This window comes from Apostichopus japonicus, chromosome 12 (genome assembly GCF_037975245.1).
Source record: "Apostichopus japonicus isolate 1M-3 chromosome 12, ASM3797524v1, whole genome shotgun sequence".
NCBI classification, from domain to species: domain Eukaryota; kingdom Metazoa; phylum Echinodermata; class Holothuroidea; order Aspidochirotida; family Stichopodidae; genus Apostichopus; species Apostichopus japonicus.
This window is the reverse complement of record NC_092572.1, coordinates 30249649-30271695: the sequence shown is the minus strand read 5'-3', so window position 1 is coordinate 30271695 and position 22047 is coordinate 30249649. Positions and strand designations below refer to the sequence as shown.

The 22047-nt window shown below is 38.8% G+C and overlaps 1 protein-coding gene across 6 annotated transcripts in view; it reads right to left on the bottom strand.

The window, feature by feature from the left end:
• LOC139977648 (nephrin-like) overlaps positions 1-22047 on the bottom strand; it is an 81345-nt gene that overhangs the window by 6514 nt on the left and 52784 nt on the right. For 5 of the 6 annotated variants that reach the window (XM_071987114.1, XM_071987115.1, XM_071987116.1 and 2 more), the window contains 5 exons: positions 19732-19905; positions 11199-11483; positions 8128-8403; positions 6914-7219; positions 6409-6483 (listed from right to left, as the gene is read on the bottom strand). In XM_071987114.1, the coding sequence (XP_071843215.1) occupies positions 6409-6483; positions 6914-7219; positions 8128-8403; positions 11199-11483; positions 19732-19905 (1116 nt within the window). The remainder of the gene's footprint in view (positions 1-6408; positions 6484-6913; positions 7220-8127; positions 8404-11198; positions 11484-19731; positions 19906-22047) is intronic. The other variant, XM_071987119.1, reaches the window with a different exon arrangement.

The window sequence follows — 22047 nt, the reverse complement described above, 5'->3', positions numbered from 1 at the left end:
GTCCACAACACTTAAGATTAGCATTAACTATAATAATAATAATAATACATAATTTTATAAAGCGCCAAACAAACTATGAAATAATTCTTGTAGCGCTGAACATAATAATAACAATAAAAACATATATGCTAATGTGAAAAGATACGTTTTGAGAGCTGATTTGAAACCGTTCACAGTATTGCATATTTTTATATGTTCTGGAAGTGAGTTCCACAGGCACGGTGCACTGGATGTGAATGTTCTCAAGCCGTAAGTCTGTGTTTCTACTCTACGGATGAGTAACATCAGATATTATCATGAATTAAATCGAAGAGAGGGTGTGGATGATGGTCGGAGCTGAAACAAGTTGGTGAGGTAGCTTGGTCCTACATTGTGCATACATTTGAACACCATCAGAAGTAGTTTGTAGTTGATTCGTTCACGTATCGGGAGCCAGTGGAGTCGATCATGTGATCATACTTCAGACGTGCGGGGGTACTGTTTAGTATGCGTTGTAGCCTGTCAATTGACCTTTGACATCTATACAATATGATAGAAACTTTTGTATAAACTAAGATGGATCCAAATGCCAAGTATGATGTCATCCAAGTTTTAAATTTTTAGTTATTCAGACTTTGTCATCTGTTCTGAAATGGTCTTTGACCACCACAAAAGACAATACGGCTCTTGTAAGGTGTTTACATGCAGAGGCGTATCCAGGATTTTCTAACCAGGGGGTGCGAATTACTATCTAAGCGGAGCGCCACCATCGGTTGGCGCACAGCGTACAAGAAAAATTCTGGTTTTGATACCCTCAGATCACCGGAAATGGCACTTCTCGGGCTTGAAACTGACCAACCAGATGTAAACTTTTGCCTGAGAACCAAGTATTTCCAAATATTTTTTTTTTTCATCTATAACCTTTTTGAAGATTGTCAACAGTCACACATCATGTTCGACCTCATCACATCTCCTGTGGATCATTGCTTTTGTAGGTGATTCCACATTGCGGCCCACAATACCCGTCAGCCCACTTTTCAAGGTTTTAAGCCCATTATTTGTTCAGAATTTGAAAATTCACATTTCTCGTGAATAAATTCACTTCAAAACATACCCATAATGTTGCACAAAATTTCGTCTATGGACAACAAATATAGAAAAACCTCATTCAACCCCGAACAGACCGGTCAAATTTTCACGAGTAGAGGGAAGTATAATAAAGAATGTTGGTCAGGAAACTTTCGAAAATTCAGACAGTTAATTTATTGGTGAACAAATATTGAAACCATTTATAACGGCTACTATGAAACTTTGTTGGAGGAAATAAAACAAAATACCAGATATTTCCGAAACCGAACACTACACGCATCTACAGTTTGGAGCATGGGCGCAGATCAGTTTTGGATGATGGTGGGGACGCGTGTCTGTTCTCTGATACTATCTAAGCGGAGCGCGACCATGGGTTGCGCGTAGCGTACAATTTTTTTGGGCAAATACAACCTCCCAGATCGCCAGAAATAACACTTCCCAGACCTAATGATGCTCCCAAACCTCCGTAAGTTTTAGATTTCATGGCTTAGAAATTTAGTTTGGGCGTCTGCAGAAAAAATCAGGGACAAATAATCCAAGTAGACTTTTGTATACGATGGGTCTGGGGTCCTCTCCCCAGTAAAAAATTATAGACTGCCGCATATGCGATTTCCGTCCTATATTTAACAACTGTGGATAAAATATAATGAAATGAGAACTGCTGCATATCATTTGCACAATGCTGGATCAAACTGCGCCAAAGGTCAATACAGGGGAACTTGAAATGCAGCTATTGGTCAAGAAAAATTGGTGGGGATGCGTCCCGCTGTCCCCACCAGGATCTGCGCCCATGGTTTGGAGGCTGTCCATCCTGGAACGCCATTTTCATGCTCACTGATATAATTGTAATATCTGCTGTTTGCTTTAAAAATTTGAATAATTGAAATGAGACTGAAATTTCAGGATTTTTATCCCTATATATCGCTGGATATTGCTAGCTATCCATACAGTACAGTGTCCATTGGATTTCCTGGGATTTTTCGGGGCCTGATCTGGGAAATTGCAAATCGGGAGTGGTCACTCTCCATTTAGGTCAGTGCACGACCTCTAGTCGTCACTAATACACAACCCGATCACTAGTCTCTTGTTATCGATGAAGTGGTGTGTTGGTTGCCGGTTTTTGTCAAGGTCTTGGTACTACGGGCAAAGGTTATTAACTAAGTTTCGTAAATCACTGGGAAGCGATTAGAGGGGTGGGGCGTAGGGGCTGTTGGGCGCACGTTTTCATGCAGATGGGAACAATCTCTAGAAGTGATGTGTGCATCTGCCCCCCCCCCAGCCCTTAATTGGATCCACTACATGATATTCACAGGAGATGTGCTCAATTCTCCAATCGCATGCAGAATTTACTTTTAGATTCATTGTAAGAGTTACGGTACTAGGTTTGGGGTAACAATTAGCATTCAGGTCGGAGTGTACAACATTTTATCTCTGGATGGCAGTGTTGCATCGAAGGACATAGGTCTAGTGCAGTTCGCATGTAGAACCTGGGCTAATACCGAAATGCGTCATGTTCCCCGACGACTCGGCCGAGTTGGAGACCAGCCACAGTTGGTGTCATAGCATAAATGTACAATTGTTTAAGGCGTCCATACACACACACGTGTTATGATAGACCATATATATATATATAATATACATTAGTGAGAGAGGAAAAATGTAAACATCATAAATGGAGTTGTCGGTGTAAGGGGTAGGCTGAGGAGGATGCCCCTTCCGATATCCTCGATCCGTCACTGGCTACCCTGTGTATATAATAGGGATCGGCGCTGTTATTATGTCACTGGTTCCTCTTTCTCTTCCCGGTGTCTTGATGTTTATCTTCTACTCCCTCCTTTTCTCCCTTTTCTCTCTTTCTTCTGTAATGGGTGAACTATTTAGTAGACCCCCAAAAAATTTTGATTGTCGTAATAGAGGGTGCAAGGACAGTTTCTATTAAAACTTGTTGCTGTCCGATCAATCTTACGATCAGCGTTCTTGTTTCTCTTCCCCTCCTTTATAGCCGGATGAGCCACCTGGTCCCTCATTACCGCAGCCCCACCTAACACCTTGGGGCATGTAACACTTCTTTTTCTTTTCCCTTCCTTCCTCCTCTTTTCCCCCCCCTCTTTTTCCCCTTTTTTCTCCTATTTTTTTCTCTCCTCTTTTTCTTACCCAGGGGGCGCGCCCCCAACGCCCCCACCCCCTGGATATGCGCCTGATATACCAAGTATCAAGTTTATCTAAGCTTCGCTTTCGAACTTAACATGTTTACAAGAATTTTATAGAATGTATATCTCAAATGACCATTGACCTCCACCAATTTCTATAGGCTTCTTGCACTCATCAATGGAGATCTGAAGACCTGATATGATGGTCAATCAAGTTGTCCTTCTTGAGTATCGTGTTTACAAGGTTTTCAGACTTTGACCTCATATGACCTTTGATCTCCTCTAATTTCAATGGGCTCCTTGTGCTTGCTAAAAGAATCCACATACCAAATATCACTTTCAGTCATCATGTACTTTTGAAATCATCTTGTTTACAACCTGGTATTACATACACACACGTACGCACATCAATGTGTCTGCGAAGGTTACTTGCCTGCTACGCGACAGTCACACACAAGTAATTGTCAGCTGGTTAAGCTGTAGGATGGTCAGCAACCTGCTCAGAAACAGCTTTGTATCCGGGAATATGTTAGATATATAACAGCAACTCTCAAAGGCGGAGTGTATAGCCTAGTGGTTAACGCCGGCGTCTCCCAGTCATGAGATCCCCGGTTCGATTCCCGCCGACAGCAATGTGTGTCGTCTGGCAAGGGTGTTGTTCAATAACAACTTCCCGACATGGACGTTAAATGAAAGTGTGCCGAGAGATTGGCTTCGGTCAGCTTGCGAGTCTATAAGCCTCCATGGCTTCTTTCGCGAGTTCCTGCTTGCGGGAAGATCACATATACATACATACATAGCCAAACACATGGAATCATCTTGTTTACAACCTGGTATTACATACACACACGTACGCACATCAATGTGTCTGCGAAGGTTACTTGCCTGCTACGCGACAGTCACACACAAGTAATTGTCCGCTGGTTAAGCTGTAGGATGGTCAGCAACCTGCTCAGAAAACAGCTTTGTATCCGGGAATATGTTAGATATATAACAGCAACCATGGGTGTCAGCAGGTTTCAGAAAGTGAGGGGGACACTATACTATCTAAGCGGAGTGCCACCATTGGTTGGCGCGTAGCCCAAAATTTTGGGTACATAAGACCCCCTAGATCGCAAGAGACGGCCTTCCTGAGTCGCTTTTAGTTACATCAGAACCAGATCTGTGAGGAGAAATTTTGTCTCACAAAACTAAATTCCGACAGAAAGTACTGGTAGAAAGATGCCGTTCTGACACCAAGGGAGACGAATTACACAGCGTCCATCTCAAACGAAATATTGAAAAAGTGGCGCCGTCATATCTGGGATGAGTGGAGTGGTATATATAATACATGCATGTAGGTGCGAGACGTCAGTTGTTATGTTCCCATGTACTTTAATAATAATAATCAGAAAAAGGCACCGCGCGCAGAGCGTGTGTAGCGCCTAGCCGGCACTCAACAATAAAGATCTACCATATCCGGCGAATACATGTAGCCCTAATTACTTAACCCCTACACCCCTATTCGTCCGTCCAGTCCAAGGGACTGGAGGTAGTGATATGAACATAGTAACTCATCACCATCTACCTGTATGGCTTACCTAATCCCTTGGAACCCATACAAACAACATGTGTGCAAGATTCAATACACTTTCGAATGGTCTCCCCCTCCCCCCCCCCCCCCCAGAACGAATTAAATGGGCAGATTTAGGATATTAGGAGAATGGGAGATAAATGACGGTGCAAGTGATAGATAGCAGGGGCCCAGGGAGTCCAAATTTCTTGACCTTAAATATTTGCAGAATATGTCACTGGGTCACTCGGTGCTTGTCCCAACACCCAACTTAGGAGGATTCACCGCAGTGTCAGAAGTTCCCAAAAATCGGTATACGACTGTCTGATGATCTGATGAACTCTTCTGCGATTCTCTGTGGACTCAACGCTGCCAGCCTATCGCAATGCACATGGCAGATCATGAGATGGTTAAGGCGCTGCTGTGTCATGGTGCAACGGAGCCAGGTCTTCCTGCGTCAAAGAGCACTGAATGAACGTTCGGCTGTGCACAAGCTGGCTGGGGAGATGAGCAGGAGACGTAGCAACCGCTCAACCTGGGGGAACATTCGCCGGACCTCTGGAACCATGTCCTTGAAGAGGCCTAAAATATATGATATTACCTTCCTGGCGGGGTCTTCGCCTTGTTTTCAAGTTGAAATGCGTCGTTGTTTTCTCTGATTCACAGTGTAGGGCAAGGGGAATTCCATTTCTGGCGAGAAGGGGTGCTTCCACAAAACACTCTAAAACATCGTTCAAACATCGCACAAACTTTTATCAGAGGTCTCGGACGAAGCGGGGAGGGTGAATATCGGAGGAAGGGGGAAAAAGGGCCAAGCACTGTTCTAATTTCCAGTGCAATTTATTAATAATGATTCTTAAGTTAGATTCTACTTGAATCAGCTCAGCAATTGTGATAGAAAATCACGCATATGCATGTGCTTTTTTTTAATAACTGCTCTGAAAAGTGGGTGGGACAAATGATATGATATCCCCTCCACTTTTGAAAGTGGGGGGGACATGTCCCCCCTGTCCCCCACCTGTTGATGCCCATGACAGCAACTCTCATAGCCAAACATATGGCATTCTAATTGAGTGGCATTCTTATTGAGTGGCATTCTTATTGAGTGGCATTTAAGGAAAGTACTCTTAATAAAAGGCAAAGAAGTGGTTCAGCAGTTACAGTGAGGCTCGCAATCCTTAGGTTCCTGGATCAAAATTCTGTCAGGAGCCAGATTCTCTTGAACTATTCAAAAATCGATGCAGTGCAGTGGTGATGTGTAGAGATTTTGTTGGATTAGTTATTTATGTTTTGTGAACTTGGGAAATGGGGTTTGTTTCTGTTCTTCACTTGGTTTCGAAACAACTTTGTTCGTCATGGCTGCACTGCAGTGATGTTGAATGGGGTGCCTTTGCCTACCTCAGAATTTGAGAAAGTGGTCCAATGGTGGGGCATACTCTCTGGTCCATCAGATTGGGAAGTTCAATGGCTGTCCCGGGAGCAAATTCTTACCCCTACCCTAGTTATCCTCTGAACACTTATCAAAATGAGAAGGCTTTAACTAAGATCTTACATGGATTTGGTCCCAAATAAGCTACTGTAAAGCCTTGGGTCTCAAAATTAAACTTAACTAATGTTGTCGTAATTGTTCAGACTTACCTGCTGTCCAGTTAAGGGAAACAGAACGATGTGTGATAACTAGAATTTTGACATCAGTAGGGCTCTCTGGTGAACCTATAACAAAGCAAAAGCAGCTATAGTGATAAACAAGCCAAACCAAAAGTAAATAGATAAATTAAAAGACACTTTGATCACTGACCCTTATTAATGCTGTCACTCACAACATAATATTAAATCCATCTCAAATACATAATAACAAAGTACAGGCCATTTTATTGATACTGCTTTAAACAGCCTCATCTTAAGTAACTTGTAGTGCATACAGGGTTACCATATTTCTATTTTCTATGAAGAAAATTTTGAATTTTAAAGAGGGCTACATTGCTTTTCCCACCAAGCTTCAGTTTTGTATTTTGAATGTCACAAAGAACTTCAAGAAAATCACCACAATTTAGTCTGCCAGAATGATAATATATAGTAACCAAATATGAATGTCACCTGATTACATGAGTACATGAACCAAGCATGTAGTTAAACCACTTACTTGTACGTTCCACATTGATTTGAAAGGTACTTTTGCCGAGGGCATTGTATGCCTCACAGATGTAGGCTCCATAGTGGAACACTTGTATGTGACTGATGATGAGCCGGCTCTCATAGTGATTGGTATACCTAACATGCTGTCTATTATCCAGGGTGTAGTGATGGCTTGTCAGATTAACTTCTGTACCTCCTTTCAGCCATCGAAACCGCACAACAGGAGCACCCTCCACATTACAAAACAATAAAGCTGTCTGACCTCGCATCTTAGCAATTTTATTTGGAACAGAGTAATCAATTTCTGGTTTATCTGAGCAAAGGATTAGAAAAAAAAGGGATTTCTGTCAGTATGAAAGTGGAACAGAAATGATAGACCAGTTTGAAATGTGTTTAAAAGTTCATCAACATAAAATTTTGGTACTCACTTACATAATCACATAAATTGTAGCAGTAGCTACTCGTATTACAAAATGGTTGGTTAATAGGATTGGTTAATAAATTTCATTACAATGCAGTGTGTTTTTGCTTTATTAGGTAACTGTTGCGTTGTTGCACATCAAAGCAACCTATTATGCAAACACAAACATTGTTAAACTTTAAGATTTCTGACATAACACTCATTATGTTTCAAACTTTGACTGTCTAGGAATGATTTCATTGATAGCTGCATGAATCACTGGAATGGAAGAAGATCACCACCAGTTTTACTGTACAATCATAATTGTTGAATATTTTTCCTTTCCTTTGCCTAAACATGTATGAAGCTGCTACAGAGGTTACTTGTGAATCACAGTTTTGTTAAAGGTCTTGTTGATTTGTACTTGAGTATTTGAAAGTTTGCATTTGGTCAGATTGAGAGATGATGCTGTAGTCATGGTTACAGCAACTTGTCTGATTTCTCAGTTCCTAATCAGTGACACAAACAGAAAGTCTTGCAGGTCACTCACTACAAGATGATGAAAAATGAAGCATTATTGCTGCACAGTGCAAGTTTAATTACATGTTTGCTTGCTTTAGTTAAATGCTTGGAAGGCATCTTAAAGTTTGCAGAAGTGTGACGTGTGACAAGTTCAGATATCTGCCAATTCTTTTTTCTTTTATTTTTCTTTACAAGGTTTTATCTATATGCAACGTGCTGCTGTTACCAGTTCATGAAACTCTTTAATTACTGCTTGATTGATTAAACTATAGTAGCTGAATTCCCTCTGGGATACTTACACTGAATAATGACATTGATATCTGTCTTTGCGGCTGGTTCAATGCCATTGTCTGCATGACAAGTGTACATACCAGCATCTGATTTAGAAACATTCTGGATTTGTAAAACACCATTCCCATCTCTGAAGAGGGCAGTATGCATACTTATATCAAATCCTTCACGTGTCCAAGTAACAAATCCATCAGGCCTAGGGTTAGCATCTGCAGTGCAGACTAAATCCTGGTCTGTGTTCAGAGTTATGGTAATTGAATTCCCTGTAGTTATGGTAGCTGCATCTGTAAGCAAGAAGACATATCAATGGAACACAGCAGCAACAACATTGTCTATATTCACACTATTTTACTTGTTTGTATTGAGAAATGGAACATCAGTATTCTTTTCATTATGAAGAATTTGAACATAGTTTGTTTGGTATAAGGCAATCTCTTGTTAAAATTCAACTAAAAGGTGTCTTACAGTGAGAATACCAACTTCCTGAAAATTTTGATTACACAAGGTTTACCCATTTTTGGAGTTTGAACTTTGATCTCCATAAGATCTTGTACATATCAATCATAACAGTAACCTAAACTAACATAGTTACTTCCGTAGTTCGAATGGAAATATCTCAAAGACCTCCCTGATCTCGACCGCCCAAAAAACAATTGTAATACCAAGCATGAAATCTTTTAAATGGCACTCAACAATCTAGAATCTGGTCATGACAAATACACCAACATAAACACTTTAATAGTGCTGTGATCCATATCCTAGGCAGAATAATCTGATTTCCAGTGTGAACTCACTGTGATCTGATTTCCACAGATTTATTTTGCTACATCAACCAATGGACCACAAAACATGTTATCTCTGGTATCTACACACAACTACATTACCATGAATTATATCAAGCGACTAATGAATAGGAAGAATAGGAGTCAAAATTAAAGGAAATAAAACAATTAAATGTATAAATGAGATCATAGTAAGACGTAAGTAAACTAGAGCATCAACTCTCATACAGCATGGTAGCTATGAATGTGTGTACAACCACCAAGAAACTGAACTGCAAGCTAAATACCACTATAAACACCCTCATCTGCTCATCACTATGACCAACTTTTTGTTCAGACCCTAGGAGTAGCCTTTTATGTGATATTTGCTCTTTGACCTCCTTTGGTTCCAAACATAGGCGTGCGGGACCATTTCAGTTTGGGGGGGCAGCCATTTTTTGCCCGAAAGTTCCTGTGACACTATCTAAGCGGAGCGCCACCATCGGTTGGCGCATAGCGTACAAGAAATTTTTGGGCAAAAAATGCCTCTCAGATTGCCGGGAAACGGCACTTCTGAGGCCTTGCAAGTTGCATCTAAACATTCTTTATTTTATAATCTCACGTTTTAGAAATTTACACTTCCCCAAAAATTTGGTAAATTAGAAGAAGAGAAAATGGTAACAATTGGGAAAAATAGGACAGTATATTTTTGAAGTTCCTATTTAGTTACCGTATTTATTATTTTAACACAGTACTCAGCTACCTCCAGAAAAACATACATTGTTCAAAGACACGTAGGCAGTATAATGTTGCTGTGTCAGGTGAGACTGCAATTTGTCTCACAAAAAAGTATTAAATATAACAAAGAATATGATAAAACTGTACTTCTAGACTTGTAGGCACCCCCCCCACCATCTATGAATAAGAAAACGTTTCTTATATACACTCATGTCGGGGATGTCCAGGTATACAGTTGACTAGTTATAAAAAAAATTTGATCGTGCAAAAAGCGTGGTAGCCCAGATGAGCTGCACTTATGGTGGTGTTACACAGAAATATTCGGGCATCATGATGCTAAATAAAGAAAATCATTGAATTGTCGGGCAAAAATTTGAAAAAGATTTGGGCAAGCTACTGCATATATATATATATATATATATATATATATATATATATATATATATATATATATATATATATATATATATATATATAAAAAAATATATATATATATTTTTTTTCTCCTCTTAGGCTGCCCGAATTTTTCAGGACTTTTGCCCGAATTTCTTGTCCTCTGGAAGTTTGGGGGGGCGGTCTGCCCCCCTGCCCCCCTCCCCGCCTATGGTTCCAAATGACCTTTGACTTGAAAGTTAAGTACAAACAAACAAAGTTAAGTACAAACAAACAAAGTTAAGTACAAACTGATCTGCTGATCAGAAGACTAAGTTTGATCAAAATCAAGCATACCCTAGGAATTGGTGGTGTTTACAAGATTTCCTATTTTAACTCTAATGGCCTTTTACTATTAATGGACAACTATTTTCACTCATCATGCTTATAACTTATAAGTATGGCAAGTTTGCTCCAAATCAAACTAGAGCTGGTAAGTAGACTATTTGATTAATGGTTTTTTAACTTCTTTTGTCCCCAAATAACCTGACCTTGAAGTATGATGACCGTTCATCATCTACTTATCACTAACATCAAGTTTGATGAAAATAAAGCCTAGGAGGTGAAGACTGCACTTTCACACTGTTTGACCTCTTATGACCCCAAATCAGCCTTGACATCCTGTTTGTTTCACCAAGTCTGGTAATATTCAGCAACTGACCTGTGAGTGGTAGCCTTTCAACCATTGTTGTCAAATAGACAGATGCATTGCCATGACAATAGCTTAAATAGTTGAATGCAAAAACAACAATTGTAAGAAAAATATAAACAACAGTTGAACAAAGTAGAAAGATTACAGAAAAGGATTAAATACTCCAAATTGGATAAAAAAAAAAGCAGCTCTGTATAAATGAGTTTTTTAAAGGAGTATTCTATAACTAAGTCTTATTGCAGGATTTCTTAAATTGTACATTGTGTTATTGCACACACAGTGGTTAGCTTAGAATGAAGGAAACTATCCTTTGTAGGTCTTCTAAAACATTTCTTGCAGCTTCACAATTCCAAATATCCCTCCAAATTTTCTCCAGGCAATATGTCTACCATGGAAAAGAAACTGGTAACAGTTGGTATATCTACATTATGCATTACCTGTACAGGAGAATTCATTGGCTATTTAAATATTTAGAATAAAGAGAATTGTAACTTACATTCAACATTTAGAGTAGTAGTAATGCTTGATTCTCCCACTGAGTTAGACACAACACAACTGTATGGTCCCGCTTCATTCCTTGTAGGAGCTTGAATATGAAGAGAGCCCTCACTTGTTAAGGTATACTTTGTATCTTCTCCAACATCAACATCAACATCATCTTTTTTCCAAGTATGAGTTAGTTCTGATGGGTTGCCATTGGCCGAGCAGTTCAATTTGATGATTCCTTGTACTTCTCTAGTTGTTATGGAAATGCCTTCAGGTGTGGTGATTCTTGGCTTATCTGTCACATCAACAAAAGACCACAGGAATATGGATAGATTTTCTATGATTTACGATATTAAAAGGTTAAATGATTCCATAACATCTATACATCAAATATAGCTGTTTACACACAGAAGTACTAAGCAACCCCCCCCCCCTTCAAATGACTTATGAACTCTAATACATAAGTGAAAGTGTTGAAAAATGAAAGAGGTCTGCTCACAAAGATTAATCCACATGCTAAGTATGAAGTTCATTTAATTTACTTATTTTGACATAGACAACAAACTGCTAAGAATGAAACTGTCTAATATGTCTAATTTTCAGGGACTATTCTTCATCCACAAATATAAACAAGATCAAAAATATGTGGAATTTGTAAATCAATACATTTACATCTTTCCTTATCAAAATAAAAACAGAAAGCTAGCGGGCTTAGTGATTCCTTGCCTGAGTTTATATATGGAATAACCTGATTGATAAGGCAACTGAGAAAAATTTGTAGCATGGTGGGCTCATAATTGACGCACTTAAGGATTTATTTAACGATCATGTCTATTTACGAAAAATCCAAATCGCTCAACTACAAGCGTTTTCCATATGTTTATCTCAGAAATGTAATGATCTCAATTTCTCAAAATATCTATTGTTCTGTGCCTACGCAACGTATAATTAAGCAGAATTTGGCCACAAAATGTCTGCTGTGTCAAGTTCTTTCATACCCCTAAATTGACACATTTGTCGATAAGTTAACTGTAGTGTAGGCCTTAGTATACATCCATTGACTTTGTAGGCTGTTTGCTATGCTCTAAGCCTCTTAGCTCAGACATGTCAGGTCCCAGAGAGTGGTGTTATCATATTGAGGTAATTTTGGTTATTTTTAGGGAGTAAGATTTCCAAATGCCCAAAAAATGTGCAAAACTGGGGGGAGGGTGATAAAAGCTTAAAAAAGCACAATTTGATTAGTATAAACCTGAAATGGATTAAAACTCATCAAATATGTAACTTTGCCTGACTGCAAAAATGTTAGGTTGCCTGCTGTATCGTTGAGCAAGTATTTGAAGGTACGTCAATTACGAAGGTGCGTCGATTATGAAGCCTTTACTTTACTGTAGTTAAGTATCAGAGCATCAGAAAGGAGTTCGAGCTAACTTAACCATTGTAAAGGTACTACCCTTCTGAAAATTGATTACAGATGACAGTTATTAGTTCACATGGAACTCTCTCAGGCAAATAATAGAACAAAGGTCAAATCCTGTGACAGTTAGTTACATAGAAAATCCAATCATCAAGAAATGGTGCTCAGAGTTAAAACAATGAAGTGAGAGTTGTTTTGGAGGAAGGTGTTAGATATGTCATATTGTTCCTTATATTTTAATTTATGCACTTAAGATTTAATGCTGCTTGTCCCACCCAGGCTTTCAGCTATTATGAATGTTTTGTTTTGAAATATAAAAACCTAACCCCAATAAAAAATTGGGACTGAGTTGGTTTCAGAATGGTGACAAATATAGTCGACTTATACACTTTGACCACTCAAAATGAACTTTGACCTTAGCAGATATGGAATGATTCTTCTAATCAGGTGGATCCATGTTATTTGAAGCTTTCCATTTTGAGTTTGAGAACTTAGAAGGATTTCAGACTTTGACCCCTGTTGACCTTTGACCTTCATAGAAACAATATGGTTCTTCTAATCAATGTAGTACATATGGAGTTCATCCAACCTCTACTTTTTGAGTTAACATATTTACAAGGTTTTACAAGGTGTTTGGACTGTGACCACTGTTGACCTCAACTCACCTTCCACCTTCACAGAAAAATGTTTCTTCTACACAAGATCCTTTAAGGCTTTTGAGTTATTGTGTTTACAAGGCTTGCAGAATTTGAATTTAAATGACATTTGAAAACAAAAGGGTTCCTCTATTCAATAAAATGCATTACTATGTACATATGGAATTCAACTTACCTCTTCTTTGTGAAATTAAATAGTTTACAAGGTTTTACATGGTGTTTGCAAGGTTACAGAATTTGACCTCAAATGACCTTCCACCTCCACAGATAAATATCAATTCTTCTAGTCAATATGGTGCATCCACATACCAAATTTGAAGTTCATCCACTTTGCTCATCCACATAGTTTTCTATCTATCATGTTTACAAGGCTTGGAGACTGTGACCTATATTGACCTTTGAAAACAGAAGGGTGCATGCAACCTCACTTTGTGAGTTAACATGTTTGCAAGGTTTTCAGAATTTGACCACCGTTGACCTCAAATGACCTTCCACCTCCACATACCAAATAGGAAGTCCATCCACTTCATCGTCTTTGAGTTATCATGTTAACAAGGCTTTCAGACTTTGATCGCTCTTTACTTTAAAGGACCTTTGACCTTGGCAAGAAACATGAGGTTTGCTCCACTCTATAAGGACCATCCAAATACCATATATGAAGTTCACCCACCATACAGTATTGGATTTATCGCATTTACAAGCCAAGGCATCATATACACATGCCATCACCTTCATATAGATTCACTTTGCTTCTTGCCAGGAACTAACCAGAGGGAAACCCCCTCCCGGTGGTTACTTGCCTTTAAAACATTAAACATGCAGCACAAGAGTAGTTTGCAAGTTAATCTGAGCTGGAGTTCATACTACATGTACCTAAGCCAACCTTTGACCTCCACCTAATAAAACAAGGAGGTTCCACTACATATGGGAAAGTAAAATCAGCATATGTTTTCACATCTTCATTGAGACCTAACCTTTAGAAATTTCATAGGGTTTGACTACAGTAAACCCTAAATATGCATTCACCTATACCAAATTGTTGAGCAACTTTATTGTACATTTGGGTTATCACCATGCATATATGTCTTTTGAAAAAAGTAAATTTCTCAAAATAAAATACTTTTCATATTTTGACCTCTGCTCACCCCAAAAGACCTTTGATCAACACCTAAAAAATAGGGTTCTTGTACTCACTATAAGAAAGACATGCCAATGTGAGCTATGTTATGATACCTATCTTGGGATATTGTGCTTAAAAGGTTTGTGTAAATTGTGTATATATCCATTACAGAGTGTGACCTTTGATGACCCTAAATGACCTTTGACCTTCACCAACACAATAAGATTCTTGCACTCATTAAAGGGAATCCACATGCAAAATATGAGAGGCAATAAAGCTTCCTATGTGGAAATATTGTTTTGCCAAAATTTCAAGTTTGACCCAGGGTGACTTTAAATGAACTCTGACCTACACCAAATTGTGTAAACACTTCACACTTCATAAGGTTATTCCACCTTTTAGATGTATGCTCATTTTATCTTTAGGTTCTGGAGGTACACGGCTTATTTGAGTTGCTTTCAGCTGACCCCAAATGACCTTTGACCTCCAGCAAAACAATAAGATTCTTGTACTCATAGGGAAGCCACATGCAAAATATGAGAGCCAATAAAGTTTCCTATGTGGAAGTACCATGTTTACAACCTGGTGACCTTAAATGAACTCTAACCTACACCAAACTGTATGGAACCTTTACACTACATAAGGTTATCCTACCTTGCATATATGAGCTCCCTAGATCTTCAGGTTCTGGAGATTTGCTTTAGGCTGACCCCAAATGAATTTTGACCTCCACACAAAAGAATGTGGTTCTTGAACTAATTATGGGGAAAGCAAATACTGAATATGAAACTGCCCAATTTTCCTATTTTCAAAATTGAGAAAAAAGGGGCATTTACACGACACAATTTTCCTCACGATGTGTTGTTGGCAACAAAATTGTGGCGTGTGAATGGACTTTTCGCAGAAACTGAATCGTAAGCAACTTGACGCGAAAAGTATAGCATATTACAAGACGAATGGAATCTCAGCATGTAAATGAGTTGTCTTGAGTCGCGCAGTTAGAAAGTTGTTCCAATTGGAAAACTTGTCATTTACACGACACGACAGTCGTTTGCGATAAATATGTGTGACATAGAGGTGTAGCATCGTTGCTATTCGTGTTTCTCAGCTTTGACCATATTTGCTTGAGGAAAAAATACCACAAGCAGGAAAATCCCTGTGTTTGTATATTTATCAAGTGTCCTGGGCTACAAAATAAAAGGAATAATATCCCTGCAACATGTGCCTGAGACATGGGTATTGTTGCCCCACCCAAACCCTTTGACAAGTAAGACCATGTGTGAAGTCAATACCACGTTTATTTAGCCTGTTTAGGACCGGGGTACTTTTCATCTTACGAACCAAGTTCATGCTGCATTTGGGCTACTATATAAGAATGTAGGATGGTATAGGCCTGCGCTAACTTAACATGGTTAAGGGCCTTTTTCTTTCTACAAAAATTAATGATGAAGCGTTCTGTTTCCTGAGGATTATTTAATACTGTCCTGTGAATAGTTTGACTAAAATGAAGTCAACTCACTACCGTGAAGATGTTGATAAACGTCAGTAAGTTTTGACGGTCTAAGCCTCAGATAAAATTCCATAACTTAGCGTATGCGCACATGCAAAAACAACACACTGTAATATAAAGGACTCGTTTAAGGATCATGTTGTTTTGAGATATTTTATTTGATCTGCTTTTACCATAATGCAAAATAACGTTGATCCCATCACTGTATGATTTGTCAAGGTATCCGTACCACTTCAAGCCTTCGAATGACTACGAATTTACCTTAAATTATTTTCATTTCTTATTTGGCAGGTCAGTCTTATGTGTACAAAGTGTCTCCTGCTTCCATTTGTAAAATAATTTGAGAGACTTGTACGGCTATCTACAAAGCATTAAGAGAAGAATATTTGAAGGTAAAGTAAATGATAATTTTACCAAGCAATTGGTTATTCATACATAGTTTGACTAGATGAGAGTTTCATTTTGTCAGCAATATCAAATATATACATGTCGGCTTCTTTAAGCATAATATGTGTATGAACCATATACATAATAACCATGGAAGAACACAGGCTGATTATATGATATACTTCCTACATAACGAAGCTAACTGCAGAAAATCCTTCACCATTTAATAAATAGGTAGTACATATAACATCAATGAAAGTGCAACATATCACTCTTCCGTTACGAGAGTGATTTGCTTACTCAAAGTTTCAGCTCCTTTTTGATACTCTTCTGCAGTAATTCAAAGATAACTTTGTGAATGTTCATTTTTACTATGTTATTTACTCCCACGTCTTTTATTTTTGATATTTCAGAAGCAACAACTTTCCCAAATATCTTCTCCTTCATCTTGGCTTGATCTATTTGCAACCTGACTAATGTTTGCTGCTATCTCTTCCATCATTTCTATCTCCTTTTTCTCATTTGATTTCTGCTGATTTTTTTCTTCTTCTGGGTATCACTCCCCGAAGGCACCCCTGGTCCGTGTTGTAAGTAATCTGTAAATACAAAAATATTCCTATTGTATCAATTTTTGTATTATTATTATTACGTTGTATACAGATCCCTGAATTTCCCGACGAGTTGATGAAAGTAGCAGATTGGTTCAGTGACAAATGGCAGTTTCCTCATTGCATCGGGCAATTGATGGCAAGTATGTTGTGCTTAGGGCTCCGAATAGTTCAGGCTCTGAGTACTTTATTTATAAGTGTTGCCATAGTATAGCTTGGTTCTTATGGCACTCTTAGATGCAGAATACAACTTTCTTTACATTAATGTCTGCTACAACAGGGTTTACAGAAATAGCTCTCTAGGCCAGGCATTGGAGGAGATACGTATTCAGACAGTGAATCGTTTTCAGGAGGTGAAGCAGATGTTCCATACTTCAGTGTTGGAGATGAAGCATTCCCATTGAAAACATACCTACTAAAACCATTCCCATATCGGGCCCTCACCATGGAGCAACAAGTTTATAATTACAGGCTGTCAAGAGCTAGGAGGTTTCCTCCTGTTATGAATAACAAACCTTTTTGTCCATTATGGATAACGAAGCCTTTGTCCCATTATGAATAATGAACCTTTTTGTCCATTATGGATATCGAACCGTTTTGCCCATTATGAAAATCGAACCTTTGTTTCCATTATGAATACCGGACCTTACGAATAAAGATCCCTTTTTATTAAGAGTAACGAACCTTCTTTTCCATTATGAATAGTGAACCTTTTTATCGAAATGCACGTTATGAATAAAGAACCTTATGAACAATGACCCTAATAAATAGCGGACCTTACCGGCCTTACAATTAAGTAGCATTACGGCATACTTCTAGGCTAGCAGCAGTAGCGATTGAGTACTAGACTACTACAATACTAGTAGCTCTAGTACTAGGCCCAGCAAACTAGAACCTTATTTAGAAGTAGAACTAGAAAGTGGAAGTTGAATAGGCTGTGTCTTGTTAGACTAGGCAATGAACCTAGCCTATACTACTTGCTAGGACTTAGGAGTATGACTCTTTACTTTAAGTCTTACTCTTAGGAGTAGGACAGTATGTGTGTGTGGGGGGGGGGGTGCTACATAGCAGTGGCTCAATAACCAGGAATTATCAAGCCTAGGCTAGACCCTTAAGTTGAGGGTGAGGATCAGGTTTCCGTAGTAGGTGTGAGGAGGGGGATGACAGCCAGACAGGCCACTTTGAAATGGAATGGAAAGAATTGTCCAAATTGGGTGTTTACTTTGGCGTTTGGGTATATGTTTAGCCTATGATAATGAAGTATGCTTCAGGCATATATGCCTAGCCTAGGGCCTATGCACAAGGCCTAACAGTAACAGGCATAACTTTGACTTCTGGTCTAGCCACTAGCCTAGTGTAAGAATACTATAGTTATCTTACCCTTTTGCCTATGGTCAACTTAAAACTTTAGTTCTAGACTAAGTACTAGCCTAGGTTAGACACAGCCTCAACTGCCCCTATAACTAGCCATGTAGTGTTAGGTTGTAATATAGCCTACACATATTAGTTGTCAAGCTTCTAAACTTATCTTTTAAATTAAGGCCGACCTAGTAACGTTAAGAAAACCAATTACAAGGCCTGTCGGATGACAGGATTAAAGCAAGTTAAGGCTAGGTTAGGCTGTACTCATCAACATCTCATAATAGTTCATTATGTGCTACACAATAAACATATGTAGGATCAATAGAATCTCTTCAGTGACCATCCACGCACAAGTTTGTCAGAGTAGTCAAGTATATAGCTTAATTTTGTTATCCTTTTATCTTGGTCACAAGTAGTCTCAATAATAGTTAAGAAATTTCCTACCTCCATTCAGCCCATCGTCTTTTATTGCACATTTCTTCAAGTCCTTGAGTGGCTAGTTCAGCCATTTTGTTGTCACTGGGCGCTATGCCATCCCGTGAAATTGTGAGAAAGTTGAACAGTGCTCAACTTTGCATGACAACTCAAAATCTTGTCGCGTGGGACAGATGTTGAGCAAACTTCCATTCACACGCTGCAATCAAGTCGTGCGCCTTTATAGAAGAGATCACGGGCAATTTTTTTTGTGAACGATAATTCTTCACAACAAGAGTAGACGCCATTCACATGTCCCCACAAAATCGAACATGACAATTCGGCTAAAAACAAAATTGCAGACTATTTTGTCGTGTTGTGTAAATTTGCCTTTACACTACATAAGGCAATCTTACAATGCATATATGAGCTCCTTTAATGTTCAGGTTCTGGAGATACAGCATTTCCTAGATTTTCACATTTTGCCCTCTGCTGACCCCAAATGACCTTTGACCTCCACCCAAACCAATAGTGTTCTTGTAATCATGATAGGAAAGCCACATGCTAACTATGAAGTCAATAAAGTTTTGTATCCGGGCAACTATCATGTTTACAAGGATTTCAAAGTTTTTACAATTCTGACCTACACCAAATTGTGTAGAATCTTTCACTACATCAGGCGATTATACCATGCGTATATGTCATCCTTTGATGTTCAGGTTCTAAAGCTACAGCGATTTTGATATTTTAACATTTTGCCTTCTGCTGACCTTACATGAACTTTGACCTTCACCCAAGGCAATAGGGTTCTTGTACTAATAATGGGGAAGCCACATGCCCATACTGTGTTCAAAAGCTAGGGTGTCACATACACCCACACCCACTTGACTGCATAGGTTACTTGCTTGCCTATGGCAAGTAACCAAAAAGGGAAGACATGCACATTCAGAAGATATTAACCCATGAATGAAATGTAGCAGAACTAGGAGACACTTTCCACTTGATGTGCATAAAAATTGCTATGTTTTTAAATTGTTAAGATACATGATTAATTACTAAAGGACCATCTTACATTGAACATCGAGGGTAAGCCCATCATTAACACTCTCCTCCAATAGGTCATTCATAGCTCGGCACAGATAGACACCACCATTGTTCTGCCATGTCAGCGATTCCACAATCACGTTGCTACTTGTAATATGACCACCATTATCCCCATTCTTCACCTCTGGTGCGCTTAAATTTTCTGTAGGTGGAAAACACAACAGAATCTTTAATATCAACCAGAATGAAAACATTTCATGGTTCCTTGCTGCTGTTCATTAGTTCCATTCATAGGGAAATTTCTAATAAAGCCCTAATACAACAACAGTAATTTATGCTCACAAACTTTTGTTGCCAAAGTTATGCTAAGCCCTGATATCAATTGCAACACACATCAGTGTGTGAAGACTATCTACCATTATCATCATACCAAGTTTGACGAAATACCGACTAGTAATAGTAGCCAAGTAATTGCAATTTGGAGTTTTTTACGTTTGACCCCATGACCTCATTAATATTCATATGAGCACTAAAATCAACAGGGTTAATCTACTTACTATGGGCCACCCACTCACCAAGTATGGTAATGATTGGTCATTCCCTTGTTGAGTTATTGTGCATACAAACTTTTCATAACAAAATAATGCTAGCCCCCCCCCCTTATAAACATGCATGATATCAATTGCAACACACATCAGTGTGTGGAGACTATCTACCAATATCATCATACCAAGTTTGACGAAATTCCAATAAATAGTAGCCAAGTTATTGCAACTTGGGAGTTTTTCACGTTTGACCCGTGACCTCATTAATATTTTTTAACTTTGACCTCGTATAACTTCGCACACGAAGGTCACATGGGGGTCAACCTATTGACATTTATGATCAGAAGGTACCTTTGACATCTGAAAATAGCATCGAAACTGTACAAATCCCCAAACACGAAAAGGTCACCAGAGGTCAAATTAAGGTCAAGGGTCACCCAGATGCGGGTCGACAACTGGATTACATTGAAGCAACTCCCAACCTTAACGGACAGTTCGTTCTCAAGTTATCACAAAAATACTAGTTTTTTATCATTAATTGACCTTTGGTGACCTCGGATCACATGACCGTTAAGTTTGAAAATATTCCCCTATACCATTTGCAACTTGTCCCAAAATATCAACCGTGTCACACCTTGGAACTGAGAGTTATTGCATTAAATGTCTGAAAATTAACTTTGACCTCGTATAACTCCGCACACAAAGGTCACACGGGGGTCAACCCATTGATATTTATGATCAGAAGGTACCTTTGACATCTGAAAATAGCATCGAAACTGTACAAATCCCCAAAACATGAAAAGGTCACCAGAGGTCAAATTGAGGTCAAGGGTCACCCAGATGCGGGTCGACAATTGGAGTAAATTGAAGCAACTCCCAACCCTAACGGACAATTCGTTCTCAAGTTATCGCAAAAATACTAGTTTTTTATCATTAATTGACCTTTGGTGACCTCGGATCACATGACCGTTAAGTTTGAAAATATTCCCCTATACCATTTGCAACTTGTCCCAAAATATCAACCGTGTCACACCTTGGAACTGGGAATTATTGCACTAAATGTCTGAAAATTTAATTTGACCTCATATAACTTCACACACAAAGGTCACCTGGGGAAAACCTATTGACATTTTTGATTGGTGAGACGTGAATATAGCATCAAAACTGTAAAAATTCAAACATTTTTTTCTTTGCCCATTTTCTCACCCAAAATACTAGTTTTTTAACATTAATTGACCTTTGATGACCTCGGATCACATGACCGTTAAGTTTGAAAATATTCCTCTATACCATTTGCAACTTGTCCCAAAATATCAACCTTGTTACACCTTGGCACTGGGAGTTATTGCATTAAATGTCTGAAAATTAACTTTGACCTTGTATAACTTTACACACAAAGGTCACCCGGGTGTCAACCCATTGACATTTTTGATCGGAAGGTACCTTTGATATCCAAATCTAGCATCAAAACCAAACATTTTCTTTTTCGCCCGTTTTCTCCCAAACTAAGCACATTTTTTCTAATGTGACCTTTGACCTTTTGACCTTGGTTTCAAATGTAGTTTGATCTGCCGATTCCAAAAATCAACACGACAAGTCTGTACAGCTATCCTAACTCCGACCGAAAACTTTGACCCCATGTAAGTTCGCACACAAAGGTCACACGGGGGTCAACCTATCGATATTTATGATCGGAAGGTACCTTTGACATCTGAAAATAGCATCGAAACTGTAAAAATCCCCAAAACATGAAAAGGTCACCAGAGGTCAAATTGAGGTCAAGGGTCACCCAGATGTGG